General features: G+C 36.8%; 1 protein-coding gene across 3 annotated transcripts in view; it reads left to right on the plus strand.

Moving 5' to 3' along the window:
* TTC7B (tetratricopeptide repeat domain 7B) overlaps window positions 1-21,360 on the plus strand; it is a 130,733-nt gene that overhangs the window by 46,607 nt on the left and 62,766 nt on the right. For all 3 annotated transcript variants that reach the window (XM_039552570.1, XM_039552569.1, XM_039552571.1), the window contains 7 exons: window positions 819-991; window positions 5,193-5,256; window positions 9,904-10,041; window positions 14,992-15,075; window positions 16,279-16,383; window positions 17,677-17,794; window positions 17,991-18,048. In XM_039552570.1, the coding sequence (XP_039408504.1) occupies window positions 819-991; window positions 5,193-5,256; window positions 9,904-10,041; window positions 14,992-15,075; window positions 16,279-16,383; window positions 17,677-17,794; window positions 17,991-18,048 (740 nt within the window). The remainder of the gene's footprint in view (window positions 1-818; window positions 992-5,192; window positions 5,257-9,903; window positions 10,042-14,991; window positions 15,076-16,278; window positions 16,384-17,676; window positions 17,795-17,990; window positions 18,049-21,360) is intronic.

Consider the following 21,360-nt stretch of genomic DNA (forward strand, 5'->3'; position numbering starts at 1 on the left):
CTTCCTTAACACATGGGGAGAAAATAAGCTAGAAAATGTCTGAGGTCTGAGATAAAGGCAGGGAGTTTGCTTACCAGTTACTGTCACAGTCAAAACAGGCTCTTCTTGGAGGAAATTAACTTAATTTATTGTCAATTAAAAGAGAGTGGGATCATGAGAAACAAAGACAAAAACTAAAACACCTTTCCCCCCTCACCCCCTTTCTCTCAGGTTCAACTTCAGTCTTTGACTTCTGACTCTTCTACCTCCTCTCCCTACCCTCCCATTCCCTGAGTGGTGCATGAGGGGTGGAGGGTTGTGGTGAGTTCCTCTCTGCTGCTCCTTACTCCTCACACTTTTCCCCTGCTCCAGCATGGGGTCCCTCCATTGGGCTGCAGTTCCTTCAGGGAGTATCATTGTTTCACCGTGGTTCTCTTAGCAGGCTGCAGTGTGGACAGCTGCTCCACTGTGGTCTCTGTCATGCAAGCAACTGCTCCAGGTCTATAGAGGCTGATGCCATCAAGGCAGTAGAGGTTATTGAGCATCTTAGGTTATTGATTGTCTCAGGAGCAGCAATTGGGTTGTTTATACTTCAGAAGTATCTGAACTTAACTAATAAAATTGAAAAATTGTTTGTTATTGCCATTATTTTTCTTTGTGTTTAGAGAATTGAACTGGGTACTTTTACCTGTTAAACAGCATCATGCCTGTTTTTTTGGATGTTGTAGAATAAAAAAATATATTCTGTATAAGTAGTCTTCATTAGAAAAAATCGGAGCATTTTTTAAGAGTTTGTATTCAGCATTTCGAGGGAAAATATCTATCTTTTGCTTTTACAGACAATAGCAAGACAACTTGCAGAAATTTTGTTACGAGGTATGTGTGAACAGAGTTACTGGAATCCACTGGAAGATCCTCCTCACCAATCACCCCTCGATGATCCACTTCGAAAGGGTTCAAATACTAAGAATTATGCGCTCAGTAGAAGACCACGGGTATACACTGGAGAAAAGTATGGCTGAGTTTCTGCCTCTTTTGTTTCTGTAACTGCAGTTGTTACCCAGTGCACTGGGTAATTTAGTTTATATTTTTGAAAACATAGAAGGAATTTGGCAGTGTGAATGGGAATGTTTCCCATGCTGTGTAGACAGATAGATAGATGCTCTGAAGAGACCTAGGGAAGAAACATGGCTCTCCAGGTGGAAGTTTGCACTGTATACATTAGACCTTTTGTTTTCAATTGTAGAAATTTTTGTAGAAATTGTAGAAATTTTTTCTTTTTTTCCTATTCTGGTGTATATGATATATTCAATATCTCTTACTATGCATGGGGTAAAAAAGAAAACATGGACTGGATGGCAAATCCGATATTGCACATTTTAAAAGTTGTGTGCTGCTTCTAGGCATCTATCCTGCTTTATCATAGAAAGGAAAGATTCAGCCATATGGTCAAGTTGGTCCAGGAAGCATTATGAAAAAACAAAACATATCTAGAAATTTATCTAGCAGTTTCAAAGGTAGTTTATTTCCCAAGGCAGCTACCTTACAGCTAATCATCTTAGATGAGTTTTGGCACTTCTTTATGCTGCCATCTTTTTGTTTAGTTTTAATCTTCCCTTGAATCAGGTAAGTGATACTTTTTGGATCATTTTTGTGTGGTATATCTCATAGCGAATTCTGGAGTAGTTATGGTGTGTTTTCTTCCTTCTTGAAAATGTAACTTCTTTTTCCAAACCAATCACCATTAGGGTTAGTATTAGATACAGATAGCTGTTTCCTCTAATTTGAAATTTTTCATAGAAGTTAATAGCTCTGATCCCCGGACACCCCTTCCAACCTCAACTATTCAGTGATTTTGTGAAATCACTATGATCTGGGAATATCTTACGAGATCACGTTGTCTGTTCCATGGGAAATTTTTGACCCTCTTTCTTCAAAAATGTATTTTTAAATGTATTATTATATACATTTATATATATATATATGTGTATATATATATATATAAAAAATATATATGTATATAAGATATATATATTTATATATATACACATTTATATATACATTTTTATATATATGTATATATACATATATATGTATGTAATATATATATTATAATACAAAAATGTATTATTGTTGTTGTTATTATTATTATTATTGTTATTATTATTGTTTTTTGTTTATATTGTTGTCCATCTGGATTAAAAGTCAGGCATTGTGGGATTGTAGTTTCAATCTTGTCTGACTAGCTCTGGGATGTGAAGTTATTAAAAGCAGTCTGTTGAGCTTTAATAAGAGATACAGGCACGGAGTTGAACAATCAATTTACTGGAACAACTAACTGTGTTTCCCTGCAAGTACATAATTAATAAACTGTACATGCAGGCAGCCTGTTTTTGTATAAAGGAAGTACCTTTTTTTGTGAATACATCTTGATCACTGCTCTTAGAAGTACATTTATTGCCCAGACATGAGGAAATCTCTTTTATGCAGCTTTAATTATTTTCTTACTCAAACTACTTGGTATTGCACAGCAAATCCTAAAGAACAGTCTGTTCCTCTCTTACAGCATATATGCCTTATTAGTTAACATGAAAGCTTTTTTCCATAAAGTGACCTTGTTATGTGCCAAAGAGTCTGCTTCTGTGGCAGATTGATTATAGAAGTAGCCCTGCTTACATAATGGAGGGATGTTTTGTTTTAGTGTTCACAGTATCTTTATATTGTAACATAAATGCATGCAGTATGACACCATTTTGAGTTGTTTAGCTGTATTTATTGCAGATTTCCATTAAGGAATATTTTACACAGCAGCAAGCCCACATAATTATGGTGTCTTTACTGTTACTAAGCAGAATGGCCTTTATCTTCAAAGACTTCTAGCAATTCTCCTTCCTGGATCAAGAATAGTTACAGCAGGTTTCTTGGGCTCAGTCTTTCAAACTTATGTTCTCCATTCTCAACTCATAGCAACATGCTTCCTGCAAAAGCGGGGCTTTTTTCAGTTTAGTTCTCTCGTTCTTGGGATGTGCAGGTAAGGAGTTCCACAATTTCAACGGAGCACGTAATTAAGTCCTTCCATCACATCAGACTGGTTAATACCATACCACATAAAATATGTCCAGCCAAGTATCTCATCTCCAGCAGTGATTGAAAGCAAGTATCAAAGACAATGAATAGCAAGACAGATATGTAGGAAATCTTTTCCTAGGTATTGTTCTGACCACCAAAACTGGCTCCACAATGCACTGTTTTTTTCTGTGTTGCCTGATATTAGATAACTGCATTGTGTTCTTTTGAGGATTATGGGTGTGATTTGGCTAATAGCATTTATGATTTTGTAGATCTCTGTGTAATTGCCTCTTCAGTTTTCTTTAATAAGTTCTTCAACTGAGCATAACTTTCATGGTTTGCCTTTGGTTTATAGCCATTTCATGCTTTTGGTTGCCTCTTTTGCTCTGCCCTGTTACATTGAAATTAGTTTACTCACGTGCCTGCCTCTATCAGGAGACAGAAAATGTCTGAGTTCAGCCAGCTTAACTGAACTTTTTGCTTAGACAGGTCAAGGAAATTTCTCACTAATTTCTGCACAGAGAGGATCTTCACTGTTTGAGTCAAACATCAATATAACTATGAAAATATGTTTGAAATTGCAAGAGAAAATAATGTTTGCTTTTGTTTTGATAAGTGACTTTTTAGTGGTTCTCTTTGGGGCAACATCCCTTCTTTCTCTGAGAAAGTAATTTCTCCAGCAGCTCTTTCCAATCATTATTCTGCATTCTGGATGCCATTGTCAGTTGGTCAGGTTAAATCTTCTTCCAAGTTGTTAAATTCTGCATAGAAGAGTGGATTGTTAAATAAGGATCACTCTGATGCTTCCTCATCACTCCTCATTCCTCATCGTGGGTGGTTCTTGTTCACGAATAACTGTGTTTTGAAATTTTTTTGTTATGTAATAATAAAAATGTATTCTAAGATTTAGAATACTCTTAAAAATCTGGTGAGCAGTTGCATTGATTAAAAAATAAAAATACAACAACAGAGCAGCTGCCCTGGGGTCTTAGCTGTTTTATATTACCACAATACATTACAATGTATTGTTTTATATTACCACAACATTAACAATGTTGCTTTCAACCTGCCTGGAGTTCAGATGTGTTTTAGTTTCCATTTTCTTTCAGGGATTTAATTACTGCTTATATTTCTAGTGCTTTAAAAAAACCCCAAATGATGTTTTAATGTCAGACAAGTTTTGTTTCCTGTCTATAATGTATTGTAGTTTAAACACCCTTAGGACCGTAAGAATTGATTATTAACAGCAAATTATTTTCTACATTTGAACAGTTAATTGTGAAACTAATGGTCTGAATTAACAGGAAATAGTACTTTTGCTAATTCAGAAATAGTTTAGAGAAAGAAATCTGAAGAGATAAAACATAGTCACTGATTTGGGGGAATTTTCTGTGTGTATGAGAATGGATGAATTAATTCCTGCCAGTCAGGTACCCAGTGCAGATTACTGCTGTCTGTTCAACAGCATAGAAGAGTGTTCAGAAAGCATCCAGTATTCCGAGAAAGCAGTAAAGTCTGGAAACTAGTCCTATGCAGACCTTCAGCATTAAGTTAAAAGGAAGTGTGCTTCATTACTAACAAATAATTCTATTGCTTGGAAGTAAGAGTGGTTATGGCAAGCAGGTGGAGATTGTCATGGCTCTATTTAAAAATATTCATAGCTATTGAATGCATCAGGAAAAAATTCTCAAGCATATCTCATGAAAGACTGATAGAAGTATTTCTCTACATACTGCCTGAAACACAAAAGTTCTCCTGTTCTTGTGCGAGAGTTTCCTCTTGCCAGCATTTGAGTCAGTGATGTAGATTCAGCTCAGACAGATTACGTGTAAGAGGCTAATTAAACTATGGGTTTAGTGTTTACAGTTGTCAAATTATGTTCAATTTTGGAGTCTTTGAATGAGTCCAACTCTGACAGCTGTGGTAGTTTTGTTCGTTTATTGTGTTCAGACAACTTTTCTGAAATGAAAATATAGAGCATTGCAAAGAAATGCATTTTAACTAATTGATTTTTCTATGCGAGTTACTTTCTGTTTTCTTTTTTGGACATTTTCCAGTTTTTACAGTGCTTTTAATATATATGTGTGAACTACGCATGAAAGTAATGTGTTCTGCTTAAATAATTAAATTCTCGTTTTGAACAGCATCTTCTGTCCTCAAGAAAATACAGAAGAAGCCTTACTGTTGCTGCTTATTAGTGAATCTATGGTAGGTAAAATAGAGTGAATGTGCATGTGCTGTGTGTGTTTTCCTTATTTTGTTTTTTATTTTTTTAAATTAAAACAGGACATCCCCCCCTCCCCCCCCATGCCTTACTTTGCCTTATCTCTCATTTTGTGTTAGGAAAGCAGGCAGTTATTACTGAAACTCAAGTTTTTGTTCCTCTGAGGCAGCAAGATGAGGTCTGCAAGTGTTATGGAGTTTTTCTCCTTTGGACTGGCTGTACCTCGCCTCCTTCCAGCCATAGGCAGGTGGACAAGCCCGGTCTTTCATTTGACATCACTTACCAGTATGAACCACTGTTACACCAGTTGGTTGCTATTCAGACAGACAAAAAATCTAAGTTATTTTTGTTGTAAAAAGCAAATCAAAAACTACTAGAAGAGCATAATAAACATTGCCAAAAAGTACCTTCCACTGTGCATTAAACTTCAGTCACTCAAATTTGTAAATGATTTTTGATGATACTGACATTCCGTCTTTGCTACTGGTTTATTTTTTTTAAATGTCCCCATTTCCTCAATAAGTGATTCCTTTCAATGGTCTACTTGTGACCTTTATCAACCTGCTATATTTTCTGCTAGCCATCAATCAACTGCCACATACTGACATTCTCATACCTTGTCAGTTTTATGTTCTCATGTAAAATGAAATGTTGGAGCTTTTGCTGTTTTTTTAACTGGGAGGATGAAACTTGTACAGTCTCAGGCATCATGCAGTCTGTCTCACTGCACATCAGTGAGATGCAGTCTTTTAAGTTCTGTAGGTGGTTCAAATGCTTACATATTTTGGCATAATTTCTGTTTTGCTACAGTTAAATAGGATCAGAACATTTTAGTGAACATTGTCCTAGTTTAACTGTTTTAAAGTGGCAGATACTTACATTGTAGTGCTAACTACTTTCCTCATTCCTAGTGATCTGCCTTGCAATATTCATGACAGAATCTAGAAATTCTGTCTAGATTCTGATTCTCAGAATACAGAAAAATCAACTGGGCAAAGATTTTCACATATCATATGTTGGTTTTGCTGCAGCATATACTTACCACTGAGAGGTGCTGCCTGTGCCTCTGTAATGTGCCTGAGCAGCAGTGAAGATGTACAGAATTCTGATGTGAACTGTGGTCTTGATGTGAAGTGAAAGCAGTCCCAGTTCTGCAAGATCTGACTACAGATTGCTGTGTTTGCATGTGTAGTTCCTTACATATCATTAAGAAGCCAAAAACCAAATTAAAAGTACTGCCTTGTTAAGTGTCATTTCAGGTTACTTACAGCTTTTCCTTTGTGAATTAGCTCTGCCTAATTATATCAAACACTGTCACTGTAGAGCATATACCTCTAGCAAGCTTTCAATTTTTTTCTTTTTTTACAGTAATTATTGCAGGTTATTTCAGGCAAAAGAGTTTGTTTCGGGGGAGTATAAAATCTTTGACATGATTGACTTACTTTGGCTAAGTTATTTGTTCAAATTAGTTTCGGAGGAGGGAAAGGGGAAGATTAAGCATAGAAATATTCATCATTACAAACTTACCTTTCTGAGAGTTGAGACCTGTTATTCCAGCTTCAGTGCATGTTAACTTTCTAGCTGTAGTAGTTGTGAAGTAGTATGTGATTTAGGATTCTGAAACCAATATTTGGGAAAGAAGTAACACTTAGAGAAGACTGAGTAATCGTTGGTGTTTTGATATGCTATTGTGTTATTAAAGTAGTATGATCCCTTACTTTCATTGTCTGTGAATTAGTAAGAAAAAGCCCTATTCAAGGCCAGGTTGGACAGGGCTCTGACCAATCTGGTCTGGTGGAAAGTCTCCCAGCCCATGGCAGGATGATCTTTAAAAGGTCCCTTCCAACCCAAACCATCCTGTGGTTCTATGATCTGACATCCTCATGTTACAGTGCATGTATGTGTTGCTGCATGTCAGCTGAGTTGTAATAACAGAATCACAGAGTGATTATGGTTGGAAGGAACTTCTGGAGATCATTTTGTTTTGCTCACACGGGGCCATCTTGAGCAGGCTGCATCTCTGTCCAGACATCTTTTGAGTATCTCCAAGGAGAGAGACTCCATAGCCTTCCTGGACAGCCTGGGCCAGTGCTTATTAACCCTCACAGCAGAAAAAAAAAAGTTTTCTGATCTTCAGAGGGGACCTTCAGTGTTTCAGTTTGTGCCTGTTGCCTCTAGTCCTGTCACTGGACACCACTGGAAAGAGCCTGGCTCCCTCTTCCTTGTGTCCTCCCTTTAGATATTTCTAACATTGATAAGGATCCCCTCCTGAGCATTGTCTTTTCCAGGCTGAAGAGTCACAGCTCTCTCAGCCTTTCCTCATAGAATAGATACTCTGGTGTCTAATACATCCCAGTTGGCATTTGTTGGACTCTCTCCAGTAGCTCCATGTCTCTTGTACTGGGGAGTCCAGAACTGGACCCAGTACTGCAGGTGTGGCCCCCACCAGTGCTGAACAGAGGGGAAGGATCACTGCCCTCGACCTGCTGGCAACACTGATGCTAATGCAGCCTGCACTATCAATAGCCTTTTTTCCAGCTGGGGCATCTTGCTGGCTCCTGCTCACCTTGGGTGTCCACCAGGACCCCCAGGTGCATTCCTGTCAAGCTGCCTTTGAGCTGGGGGCCCCCAGCATACATGGTGCCCGGGTTTGTTCCTTCCCAGGTGCAGGACTTTGCACTTCCAAGCCTTTTCTGAAGGCTTTGATGAGGTTCCTGTCATTCCTCCAGCCTGTTGAGGTCCCTCTGGATGGCAGCACAGCCCTTTGACATACCAGTTCAGCAAACATACTTGGGCTCATGAACAGGATCAGGCCCAGTATCAGTCTCTGGGATACACTGCTAGTTACTGGCCTTCAGCTGGACTTTGTCTCACTGATCACCACCTCCTGGGCTCAGCTTTAGGTGTGATTCTTAACCAGTGGAAAAATGGCTGAACGTATCCTTCCTCCCACTGAGGCTGCACTGAGTTATACTGCTCAAGTGTGTTACAGGCTTAAAGTGTGCAAGTGTGGCCAGATGACACGTTGTGGTTTAACTGTCACCTTAGAGTGTCTGAGACCACGGCAGTTCTGAAATACTGAGCATGTGAGTTCCTACATACATTCTGGTTTATAATTATCAAGAAAATGATTGTTCAAATACACAAGATATCTGTGATAATTATGAGAGATCCTTGTGCTTTGGCATTGTCAACCATTGTTTCACAAGAAGTGCTAGTTAACAGCTTGTTCAAAACTTGCAAGGAGCTGAGTCAAATAGTGATTAGTGGTGGAGTTAAAAAGAAGTTCTTGAAGTTGACTAAATATTTATGCAGTTTAAAAAGGAAAAGCCAAAGACTTCTTGATCAAAAGAAAGCAAAATGTCTGTTTGGGGGTGGGTGTGTGGGGGGATGGGGATTGTGTGTGTGTATGTGTGGGGTTGTTTCAAACCAAGGTGTGGATTATTCAGTTGATAATTCCTGAGATGTCTGTGCATTTTACACTCCATGTATCTCTTTGAAAAATTTTCATTGTTTAATTATTCTGATTTTAAAGATTTATCGAGTATGTTCAGAGCTTAAAATGTTACCCTGTTAAAGTGGAGAAAAAATTTATTATCCCTTAGTGTGTGTCATTTTTTGCATCTGAAAGAGGGGAAAATAAGCTGCCTATTAAAATTTAGTGTATTTAAGTAAATGTACTAAGGGGGCCATGCCCTGTGAAATCAAAATAAAGAGGGGGAAGTGAAGAGAGAAGTATCTTTGACTTCTGATTTCAGACTACCAGATATACTAGCATTTGTACCAGTGGGAATATTAAACACCAAGAAAACTAGAAATAGATAGGATAGGAAGGTAATGTGTTTTCAGAGGCTTGATGGTAAAGTGGGAGAAGCACTGGGTCGTTCAGTAAGGTACTAGCTACTCTGAGACCCAAATTTTGTTCTTTACTCTTGGACATGATTTCTCTGTGAACATGGTCAATTAATTTAATCCATTTCTAGCTCAGCTTTCTTCCTTCCCAAAAGGAGCACTTTACTTAAGGAATTAGGTTTGCAATGTGCCTTTCACGAAACGGATTTGAAAGTGTAAACTCTTACTGCAAACACAGCCTGATTCCAAAGCTGTGCCCAGAACCAGGATTAGTTCTCACTTCTCTGTAGTAACTGCTGAAGGTGACTGTGGGTTATCCTGGGCATGTTACCATTCACAAGTTAGATGGTAGTGTCATAATGTTGTGATGAGAAAAGAAGTTGATAGCCTTATTTTATGGAAACTGAAATAGAGGATTTGAAGATCCTTTTAATATGTTCTATTAGCACACAAAAAGTAAAAAGAAATTTTAGAAGATGAATATCCATTATATTGAAAATATACCTTCTTTTGTTTCTGGGAACTCTTCAATAATTTTAAATACATAACTTAGTTTATGGGATTAGAATGAAGTAATTAAAAGTAGGTCCATCAGTCTTGCCACTAATATATAAAATTGGTGATTCTTTCTATCTGTAAATTAGTGCCAGATACTATCTCTCTCTATCCCTTATAGTAACTGCTGTCTGTGAGGTTGAACACAATGGTAGTTACTTGAGTGAAAATGTAGCTTGAATTACAATGGCTGACTTGATTTCTTTCTTTGTGGTGTGTTTCAGGCTAACCGTGATGCTGTGCTGAGCAGAATACCAGAACACAAGAATGATCGTATCATCAGTTTGCAAAGTGCATCTGTAGTCTACGATTTACTTACGATAGCCTTGGGAAGAAGAGGCCAATATGAAATGCTTTCAGAGGTTTGTTGAGAGTTGCGAATATTCCTGTGTCATTGTTGATATTTTCAGTTAATCGTGGTAATTGTGGTAGTAATAAAGGGCTAAAACTAATATAGGACATTGTTATTCTGACTGCTTTCTAAATACAGGAGGTAGTTTCCACCCCAAAATGTTTGCTGTCTAAATTTATACAAGTGACTTGAGGTGGCCAAACAGAGAAGTCGTGTGGAAGGTGTGGTAAATGTTTAATGCCACAGAAATTCACATGATTTTTAGGTGGGGATGCATGGATCTGCTTAAAAGGGTACATATTAAATGGACAGAGCAAGAAGGAATGGCAAAAAATAAAAGTTGTTCTGGATATAGAAGTGGTAGATATAATTTCCTAGGAAAAATGTTTGTAATGAATGAAAAAGGATTTCAGAAGAAAACTTTCTTTTACACTTCTTAATATTTGAGGTGATCCATAGTCCTTACAGTTTGTAATTGTTTTGAAGTTAATAAAAAGGAAATGAAGTTAATAAAAAAAATTTCAGGTCTTTGGGAAATGTGTTACTTACCTCAATGTCTTATGTTTAATTATGTAGCATGCTTGTGTTTTGTTAGATTGTGGCAACTGCTTCAGGAAACTGCCAAGTTTGTTAACAGTTCTATACCTGAGAAACAGCTACAGCTCTTTGGGCAGAGCAGATCTTTCTGCTGCTCAAACAGTGCTCACTCAGCAGCAGGATACTGTTGCCGACCACAATTAATTGGTATCCACGAAGAGTACTTCAGCATATGTGCTAGGAAGGCATACCCAGGAGCTGATTTGTTAAGAAACAGTTTCTCTCTGCCATAATAGAGGACTTCTATTAAGAAAAAGATGAAAAAAAAGCGCTCTAGTTCTTCTTTGGTATATGTTGATAGTCACCCATTAATCTGCATCTCACGTGATGTTAAACCCTCAGTTTGGGTATTCTTTTTCTTGAAAGTATTACCTAGCTGCCAGTTGGGATACAAGTCAGTTTAAATCAGTACAGTGGAAGGTGTTTCACAGAACAAAGGAGTACGAAGACAGGACCAGCCCTACAACATAATCTAATCGGGAATATTTCCATTTACTTCCCACCACAGACACTATCCCCTTGATATGGTTTTAGGCAGGTGCACCAAAGGTGCAAGAGGTGGCCCATCCATATATTTCAGTCTAGAACCCAACAAGTATTATAAAAAACCCAAGAGGCCAAAAAACCTTGAAAACGGTGATTTTTTTTTTCTTTAAGTGACTGACAACCTTTCCATTTTATATAGTAGCCTAGCAACTGGGCAAGGATAGAGGAGCCCTGGGTTCCAAATCTGATTCTTATGTTTTGTCTGGTGTCATGATGGTTTTGTTGTGGGTTTTTTTTTTTTTGTTGTTGTGGATTTTTTGTCTTTTTTAGAATGTTAAACAACCATTATATTTACGGGAACATAACAGGTTCCTGGGATTCTTTACAGTCTCCTTTGGGACACTTTGGGTAGCATTTATGTCACAGTAGATACAACTTCTTGCTTCCAGTTCTTCTTACATTTCTTAACAGGGAAGGATTTTGACTTCATCAGGAAGGCTGGAGGTATCTCTTAGCCATGTTCTTAGCCAAGTGTCTTGAAGTGTAGGACATTACCCTGAAGGGTAGAAGGAAAGACTTACAATCCCCTCACATAGAGGAAAGCATAGCACTTGTTTCCCTCACTGCTTGTGTGATTTCTCCTGTAGCTGACAGATGGTACTGCTTGTTCCTTCTGTCCTTTGGGCACAATTGAATATTCTAAATAGTGGAAGATGTTTTAACTTGACTTAGATCTCTGATTTCAGTGCCTTTTTGGAACTTCTTGTGCTGGTGGTGATCTTCATTACAGACAAAAGCAGGGCCATAAATATGTGGAAAGTAGGAGAGACTGCATGTTTGATGAGCTACTTGGTTGGGGGTTTTTAGTCATGGCCTTAGGCTTTGAAAGCTGAAGCCTACCTAAGGCTTGTTTTAAGGTCTTCTCTTCTTGTTGTTTTGTTTTGTTCTGTTTTTTTTTAACCTAGCATCTTTTAGTCTAGCATCTTTGTGGTAATATTCCAACAAAATTGTATGTATATTCTTTTGAAATGTTTTTTGAAAATAAGAAAATAATTCCACTATGTTTGAAAAATACTTTCAATACAGAATAATTAAAATGTATTTGTTATATGTACATGAACTATCTTTCCTGAATATGAAAAAAGTGATCTTATGAAGACCTGGTATAATAAGCAATACTTATTTTAGCGTACAGATATTCTAGATATATAGCTGCAGCAGGATCTTACCAGGAAATGTTTAGAACATCTCATTTCCTCCTATCCTTGTCATTCAAAGCACAGTGGAAAACACAGACTTTAAGAAGCTCTTGCAGTTTAGTGAGTAGAAAATATCTGCCCTCAAATCCTGCTGCTCATAGTCTGTAACTTTTATAATTTGAAGTATTACAATAAACACAAATTCAGAAATGTTAAAACATTCTGTTCAGTTATATAATAGGCATTTAATGTTTTAGGGCTTCATTGTCTTTGAGCTGATTTTGATTGCTGTAGTGGAGCTGTTCTAGATTAAATCAGAAATTGGGAAATTATTCTAACTGTGGAAATGGTATGCACCCTCCAGTTCCATTATCTTATTGCTGTCTTCTGGTTTAGCTGATTACATACAGAAGTAGTTGGTTGTTATATAAGAACATTAAGTGATCAAAAATCTGTCTCATCCATGTTAAACTGCTCTAATGCCAAGTCACGTTCTTAACTGAAAAGGGCTCATGTTTTTATCCAGCTTGTATATAATGGGCTTTCAATTTCTTAGGGTGGCTTCAAATAGATGGAGGAGCTTTATACTGTCAATTCTTTCCTGAACAAAAGTACTCTGCTTGTAATCAAGTTAGTTTTTAAGCTTTGTAGGATGCAAGGTATTGAGGTTATAAGTGTCCTACTAGAAGAGATATTTTCCAGTCCAGACATTTTCCTACATTTTCATCATTTCATCTTTCAGCTCTCTAACTTCAAGCATATACTTTTCAGGAGACCATAGTGCTAAACAACCAAATTCAGTAGTGTGTTCAACATAGCCTGTTCATATAGTGATTTGTGATTATTTACAAGGCAATATCAACATTTGCATTTTCCGTAGGAGAGGGATTGTACAGAATGTGTTTTCAAGTAGTTAAGTCATTTGCCATTATCCTGAACATTTTCTTAACTTGCAGTCTGCCTGGTGACTATTGCTTGTTATGTAGTTCTTGTTAAAGGCTGTATGTCTTTGAAACTCCTTGTTGTTACTTTGTTCAGGAGAACCCAGTTTAAGAGGTTTTCATGTTGTTGTGTAGGTCACAAACACATCTATCCATTCATCCCTTACCGCCACATACACTATGTCTGGTTTTGTCATCTTACAAAGAAAAGTCAAGTCATGTAACCTGTCACTTTTCTTACTGAGCAGGGCCAAGTAAATAGAACTTGAAGTCAAGCAAAAAAATAGTAGATATATTATTAGTATGTTGAAACTCAGGCCTTTTTGGATAACCTACAGTTGTGTCCTGTGCCCTTACAGTTGCAAAATTATAAAGCCCTAAAGTATCAATTTCTTAATCCTCATTTTCTGCAGTTAGAATTGGTAATTAATTTTTAATTGAGCAAGGCCTAGAGAAGAAATTTTACATTTTTTACAGTACTTACGTACGCATCTCTGTGAAGTATCTAAAATAATAGAAGAAATCACACATAACTTACTTGTTTCTTTCTGTGCTCTTTTTGTTTTCACTTATGAAAAGTCCAACGGGAAAATAAATCCTGTCTTGTTTTTCATAAATAGACATTTAATTAACTTACTACACATGCAACCTAATGAACCTTTTACAGCAATATTAGAAAGTATTTGGTTTTAGACATTTCATTCCTTTACAATAATATAATAAAAGTTCTATTAAGTAATAGTCTTGATATTGGATATTTTGTAGTAGGATAAATTCTAGTGTGCATTAGTCACATGTAGCAAATAATGCACTTCCCTTTTGTTTAATTTTCAGTGCTGTTCTTTGCTTCAGATTCTGGTCTAGTGTGGGAACACACTGCACACCTTGTTGTGCTTTCTGTAATGTTAATGTTGAGTTTGTATGGGAAAAATAATTCATGTTTTTATGGTGTAAAATATACACTGTAGCTCTCAGAGCAGAAAAGTTGCTTCCTGTAATTGGACTCTGCAGACTAGAAAATTAATTCCTAAATCAGTTTATTGCAGAAAAGTGTTTGACCTTTTTGCTATTTAGAACAGGCCTGATTGGTTAAAATTAACATAGCAAAATGAAATTATTCTTATTGACAACAGCAGATATGAAACATACAAAATTATTGTATAATACTAATTTCATATATTTAATCTCAGTGTATTAATAAAGATTTTCCTTTTGGCATTCAGTTAGTTTGTTTAAAATCTCAGCAGAATATGGAGTGTGAAGTTAAAATTTTTACAAATAGAAATAATACTTCAAGGTGAATCTTTATATACCGCCCCTCCTTTTAAATGGTACTTGTAAGTGCTTGTGGTACTGTTGCTTATTAAGTATTCATGACTTAGGAAGAGAGTGTGTACAATTTTCACTTAAGACTTATCTCCTACTTTTTACAGATGGTATCTTCAGTAAGGTGATATTAATCATTCCTTCTTTCAGACTATGTAATACAGTACCAGCAGGAGTATTTAAACAAACATAGTAAACGGGAAATCAATTTTCTGTTAAATTCTTTTCCATATAGAATCTGACAGCTGTTTTCATGTATTTGAATAATTTAAAATTTTTATTACATGTAAGTTAGAGTCTATAAGAAAATCTTAATACTACTAGATAATACTACTAGATATTAGATACTAAAATATCTTCTCAATAATTGAAGAACATGACCTTAAATAACAATTTCCCCCCCATATTTAGTGTTTAGAAAGAGCCATGAAGTTTGCGTTTGAAGAGTTCCATCTCTGGTATCAGTTTGCATTGTCCTTGATGGCAGCAGGAAAAGTAAGTCTAAATTTTTTCTAATTCTTGTATTGATGGCATTTGATAACAATGTTCAGCGCTTCCATAGCTTTCATCTGTAGTGTTTTTGAAAATAATTCTAATCCTTAAATCAACCAAGTATGCCGTACTCCTGAATTTATTCCCAGTGCTGTACAAAGAATGTTGTTATTTGAACAGCTTCTAACCTGGGTGATGATAACAACTATCTTGCCAATAATCCTAAAATAAGCTGATTGAATACAAGTAGTGAGTTACACCAGATCCTATTATCCTGTAAAACTTGTTAAAGTGTGCTTTTGATGACTTAATTTATTTTATACTTAGGTACAAATTAATGCTGATTCGTGATGCTCTTGCTTTTTTTTTTTCCTTTGGAAATTTCTGACTTTATCTTCTTTAATATTGCTGCCTTTGAGACTCTGTATTCTGTGCAACTAATGGATTTTTTAAAAAAAATTATCTAAACTAAGAACTTAAGTTTTGAGATGCTGTTCTCTGTTTTCAGTTCTTTTTGCTTTTCCCTGTCATGTTACAGAAAATAAATGACATTCATTATGTAATGTAAACAACTAATTTTCTAAAATATCATTCTCAATGGGGATATTTTGCTTATTTTCAGTATGGGGGAAAGGAATGTATTTTCCTTAGAAAATATTTAGCAGCACATTGGTTCTGAAGAGACTTGGTTCTTCTTCCAACTCTATTTACTTTGAGTTATCTTCCAAACTGTGATTAGATAGAGGCAAAATAAGTCAAAAAAAAGAGGAGCAGTGTCATTCTATCTTATATCAGACCTATTCCTATGTGCTGTTTTAACTCCCAAAGAACACCAAAACACTGCTTGTTTAGAAAACTGTCCCATTCTTTCTCTTTCATTTGCCGGTCTCAAATGCTGTGAGTTTACAGGCCTAGCAAAGTTTTAAATGCATCTCAAAACTTTTCTGAATTGTGTACCATTGGATTTACATTCTTAGCCAATATTTCTCTGGGGATGCTTAATGATAGCTCATAGGAGTTAAATAACAACAGCAGTGCCTGAAGTCTTGTCTTGCACTGGCTTGAGGAGTTGTGACAAATTGTCACCAAAATGTGTAGTAATGTCTCCTTCACAAAGGAAAAATAAAGTAAATTGTGGAAATAGGAATCTTCTATCTGTGAAACATTTATGCTTTTCATAATTTCAATGGAAAATGTTTTAAACAGTCTGCTCGAGCTGTTAAAGTCTTGAAGGAATGTATACGTTTGAAACCAGATGATGCAACTATTCCACTCCTTGCTGCAAAGCTCTGTATGGGATCTCTGCACTGGGTAAGCTTTGCCCTCTGTCTTCTCAGCAAGAGCTGTAGTAAAATCTTGATTTAGATACGTAGCAAATACTTTTGCACAGTGATTGCATGCACTTGGACATACCTAAAAACACAGCACAGATATGAATATGCACATGTACATCCCTGTTTGAATGGCTAATTTGAAATACTTGACAGTGGTTATGTTTATCAAGGTAGCATATTTTGATACTGGTCTAAGACATAGCTTCAAATGTATGGAAATTGAAACATTGTTGGAAGACAGATTATAAATGCAACTTCTGTTATTTTCTGCAAGAGGAAACTAACTTTTGGGAAGATAATGAGACAAATCTTTCATAATCAAGAGACTCTTCTGGTGATACCATGTTTGCAGGTAGCTGTGGTTTATGAATTCATAGTAGGGACAGTTGAGTTGTATTTTAGATAAACTTGAAATCAGTGTATCTGTACAAAAAACATTAAAGTGATCGAAGATCATCGTGTTGTTTTCAAGATACTTGTGTAATTTTTAGAAGAATGAGTATATTTTAAAAAGAAGGAAAAGAGAAGGGAAAGGTCACATACAGAAATTGAGGAAGTGCTGTAGTAGCACAAACATGGCTTATTGAGGCTGACAAAAATATAGCCTTAATTAAGGTATATCCTAGTTCTGTAAATTGTTCCCTATGGATTGAGTCCGTATGGAGTAGCTTACTGTACTTAGCATTTATTGTTACTGGAATGGATTCAAATGGGCTTTTTTTTCTTTCTAGATTATTAAATAGTGTGCTAACATGGGTGTGCAGTTAAACCTCGATTTTTTACCTGCTTCTCTGTTTATGAGTTTGCATCCATTCAGCAATGCAGTATTTGAAGCAGTTCTGCATGGATATACTGTTTTTATACAGGGTAGGAGCCACAGTTCTTGTGATTGATTTTCCTAAAAAAATGGTTCATGGGTCAAGAACCATATTTATGAAGTGCAAAAATGGTAGATGGCATATATGGACCAGAAATACCTTTTTTTATTGGAAAAAAAAAAGAAAAAAGGCAAAAGCACAGTAAGTGTGTTTTGTGCCAGATTTCTCTCAACCATAGGAAGAGGTATTTCAGCTTAAAATCTGTGTTTTTTACTCAGTATTTGGCAAGAAAACTAAGTCTAATGAGAAATGAAATAGTCCTTCAAAGCAATCATGGCTGAGATTTTAACAGGTTCAGTGTGCATAATACACATTGTGAGCATTCTGAGCATTCTTATAATGTAAGATTTAGCTAGTTTTAGACTTACATGGATGTTTTATAATATTTTCAGTTGGAAGAAGCTGAAAGATTTGCCAAAGCAGTTGTTGATCTCGGGGACAAAACATCAGAGTTCAAAGCAAAAGGCTACTTGGCACTGGGATTGACTTACAGTCTGCAGGCTACTGATGGTAAGACAGGAATAAACATTCACATTTGGAAATTCCCATGCTGTCTAAAAAAGGATACCTGGCAGAATGGTAGACATCTAATTAAAGGTTCTGTGTGCAATCATTTTTTCAGTCAATGTATTAAAACGTCTTCAATTAGTGTGTGGAATGAAATCTCATCATCGTTCATATCACTGATTAAATATATCCTTTTTAGCATCTTTGCGAGGGATGCAAGAGGTCTTGCAGAGAAAGGCTCTTCTTGCATTTCAGAGGTGAGTGGGTGTTGATTTTTCCATTTCATTCTGCTATATGTAGTGCAAAGCTTTTATTACGTGCTGAAAAGAGAGACTTGTAGAAGATTTTGTAATGACAGCTTCACCTCTGGGAGTCTCCTGTCATGAGAACAGAATGTATTTCTTTAGCATTTATTTCCATCATTTTCTGCCAGCATTACCTAAATTGATTTCTAAGGATTTCCCTTTTTTAAAAGACATTCGTGTTGCTCTCTAGTATAAAATATTTGTTCAAATATTCTGATCTAGAAGGAAAAAACACATGATGTAAGATTTCAAGTCATGGTTCAATGAGATAGTGTTTCTAAGAGCTGTCCACTGATCAGATTGTATAGGAGGCTTTTGCAATTATCTCTGTAGGAGCAGAGCAATAATTGAGGCCCTGCTGCTGGGGCTGAGCGGTGAAGTGCAGGTGGTGAGGTAGTAAGCTAGGGGAAAATGAAAATTCTGTCTGGAGATGTAACAGTGTAGGCAATGACAATGCAAATGTCATCTTCCAAGTGCATTACCTGGAAGCAATGCCACTGGGGATGACAGTAGTTCATTCTTGTGGACTCTGCAAACGAAATGACAATAAACATGTGAATGAGAACATTTCTACACTAATTATAGAAGAAACAAATCTTGATGACAAAGCTGGAAAAAGGGCTGCAGCATCTAAATATGTCTTTTATGTTTATATACCCTTGAAAACCCTTCTTTGGTGAGAGAAGCCTGAATGTAGGGAAACAGATTTGTGCATTATTGTGAAAATGAAGTCCTGGCTTTTTGGTGGTGATTTTGTATCTGAGGGGATAGGACTGAAAATGTGTTTTGCAGGTAACTTTAGAGTGAGGCTGGTATGTGTTGGTCCTTCTTTGTTCTGTGTTGTCTTAGCAATTCCTTGGTATGTAAATATATTTTAACATTGCTCTTCCTGTTCCTTAGTGGTTTTAATTAGTTTTTTACTACTTCAGCATTTTCTCCATGTTGAAACTGAACTTTCTGCCTCCTGATTTATAACTCAGTTCCTCATCCATCCCTCTTACCACTAATGACTTAATCATCACTATTTCAAAAAGTACTGTACTAACCGTTTTTCACCAATTCTGCTCATTCACTACTTTTGAGACCCTGATAGTGAATTGCTTCCTTCTGAGGGTTCTTGAAACAGCAAGGGGTGAAATGGCCCATAGTCTGAAGCTAACCCCTTTCAGTTCAGCATCTGTTGACCCTGTTCTCCAGTTCAGTATAGTGATTCCCAAAATTCTGAGAGTCAACTTCTTGGATGGCTCAAAGCGCCATCCAGCCTGGCCTCGAACACTGCTAGGGATGGGGCATCCACAGCTTCTCTGGACATGTTCCAGTGCCTCACCACCCTCATACTGAAGAATTTCTTCCTAATATTTAATCTAAACCTACTCTCTTTCAGTTTGAAGACACAACCCCTTTCCTATCCGTACATGCCCTTGTAGAAATCTCCTCTCCAGCTCTCCTGTAGGACCCCTTTAGGTACTGGAAGGTGCTGTAACATCTTCCTGAGCCTTCTGTTCTCCGGGCTGAACAATCCCAACTCTCTCAGCTTGTCTCTAAAGGAGAGGTGCTTCAGCCCTCTGGTCATTTTTGTGGCCCTCCTCTGGACTTAACTCCAAGAGGTCCATATCCTCCCTATGCTGGGGACCCCACACCTGGACACAGCCCTCCAGGTGGGGTGTCATGAAGGTGGAATAGAAAGGGAGAATCACCTCCCCTGCCCTGTGGTCACACTTCTTTTGATGCAGCCTAACACATGGTTGGCTTTCTGGCCTGTAAAAACACATTGCCAGGTCATGTCAATATTCAGCTTCTTATCACTGTGAAATTACTCTTTCTCAATCTCTGTTCAAATATTGTTGATTGGTTGTGTGTTATGTTGCCTTTCACCCAGCACACCAGTCATGCCCACTTTCTCTTACCACATCTGAAAAATAAATGTTTTCCAGGAGAAGAAAGTTGAATTCTCCACCTCCTACCAGTTTATAAAGCAAGCAGCCTGTACTGGGCTGTGTATTTTGGTGTGCCTGTTTTTTAAAATAATTTTTTTCTAGATTTTTAAAATCACCTACCTAGAGGGCCAGTTCCTGAAGAAATAAATGTCCTGAAGAAATACATTTACTTTTTGGACCATTGCCTGAGCCAGATGTCAAGGCTGACCAATTTGTGATGGTGGCCATTCAAGAAGGTGCTTATTGCTCTCTTCACACAGTACTGAGGGGGTGTTCGTTTCACTAAATTTCTTTTTTTTTAAATTTTGGAAGACTTTCAGTGCTTTTCCTGTGGTTGGTGTGAACTGAAGTTTCACAGACCTCACCAAATGGTAGATAGATAGTAACAGCTTTATTCTTTCACTATCTGAAACTTGGGTGACTGAATAAGAACGCTCTGAGTTAAAATCTCTTGTTCTTGTTTCGTATTGCTTAATTGGAGAATTTAAATTTAAAAGGTCTGGTCCTGGAAGCTGTTGGGCTTTACCTGTGCATCTAGTCTCCAATTTACAGGTGAAGTTAACAAAATGTGGAACTGTCCCTTAATAACTTAAAACTGCTTTGAAGCATGCTGGGTGTAGTTGCTAAACTAAGGGACCTGTACAGCTCTTTGGACTTGAGAAGACAGAAATGGACAGGTCAGAAGCAGAAGGTTCTCTGTGGTTGTAGTGGTTTAAAGGTCAGTTTTGATCCTTCCTCCCAATGGAAGCGACTCGCATGTTCCAAAGATGATTATTGCACGTCGTAGTTCTAAATGAGCCTCCATTAAAAGAATGCCACAAATGTAAATAAAGGAATAGTTCCAGGCTTCCTGCCCAGTACTTACTACACATCATTTTGGGGTGCAGCCATAATTATTTTTTTGTGTCTATGCTCCAGCATCCCTGTGCTAAAAAGCTCTTATCTTGCAGCAGAAAGATTGTATTACAGGGGGAAACAGTAGAGTGTATTACAAGAACAATTTCCGTGGGATAGTAAAATGACTCAGACTCAGTGTGCGCGTTTGACCGAAACTGTAAAAAGAAGAGAACAAATATAATTTTTTTAAAAGGTGGGAAAAAGTTGATATAATTCATCTCTTTAAAGGCATGGTGTTCTGGGGAATTCGTGTTTGGATTTTTTTTCCCTTTTTCTTTGTAAGAAAACTTAATTTAAGGAATTTTTATTATAAATATTCTAAGTAATGACATCTAGTGTTTGTTTAGGAGTACAGTTTATTTGAAGAATCATTTTGTATTAAAGATTTATTTTTAAGATTTAAGCTGAAATGACATAATTGTTTTCTATT

This window comes from Corvus cornix, chromosome 5 (assembly GCF_000738735.6).
Source record: "Corvus cornix cornix isolate S_Up_H32 chromosome 5, ASM73873v5, whole genome shotgun sequence".
Taxonomy (NCBI): domain Eukaryota; kingdom Metazoa; phylum Chordata; class Aves; order Passeriformes; family Corvidae; genus Corvus; species Corvus cornix.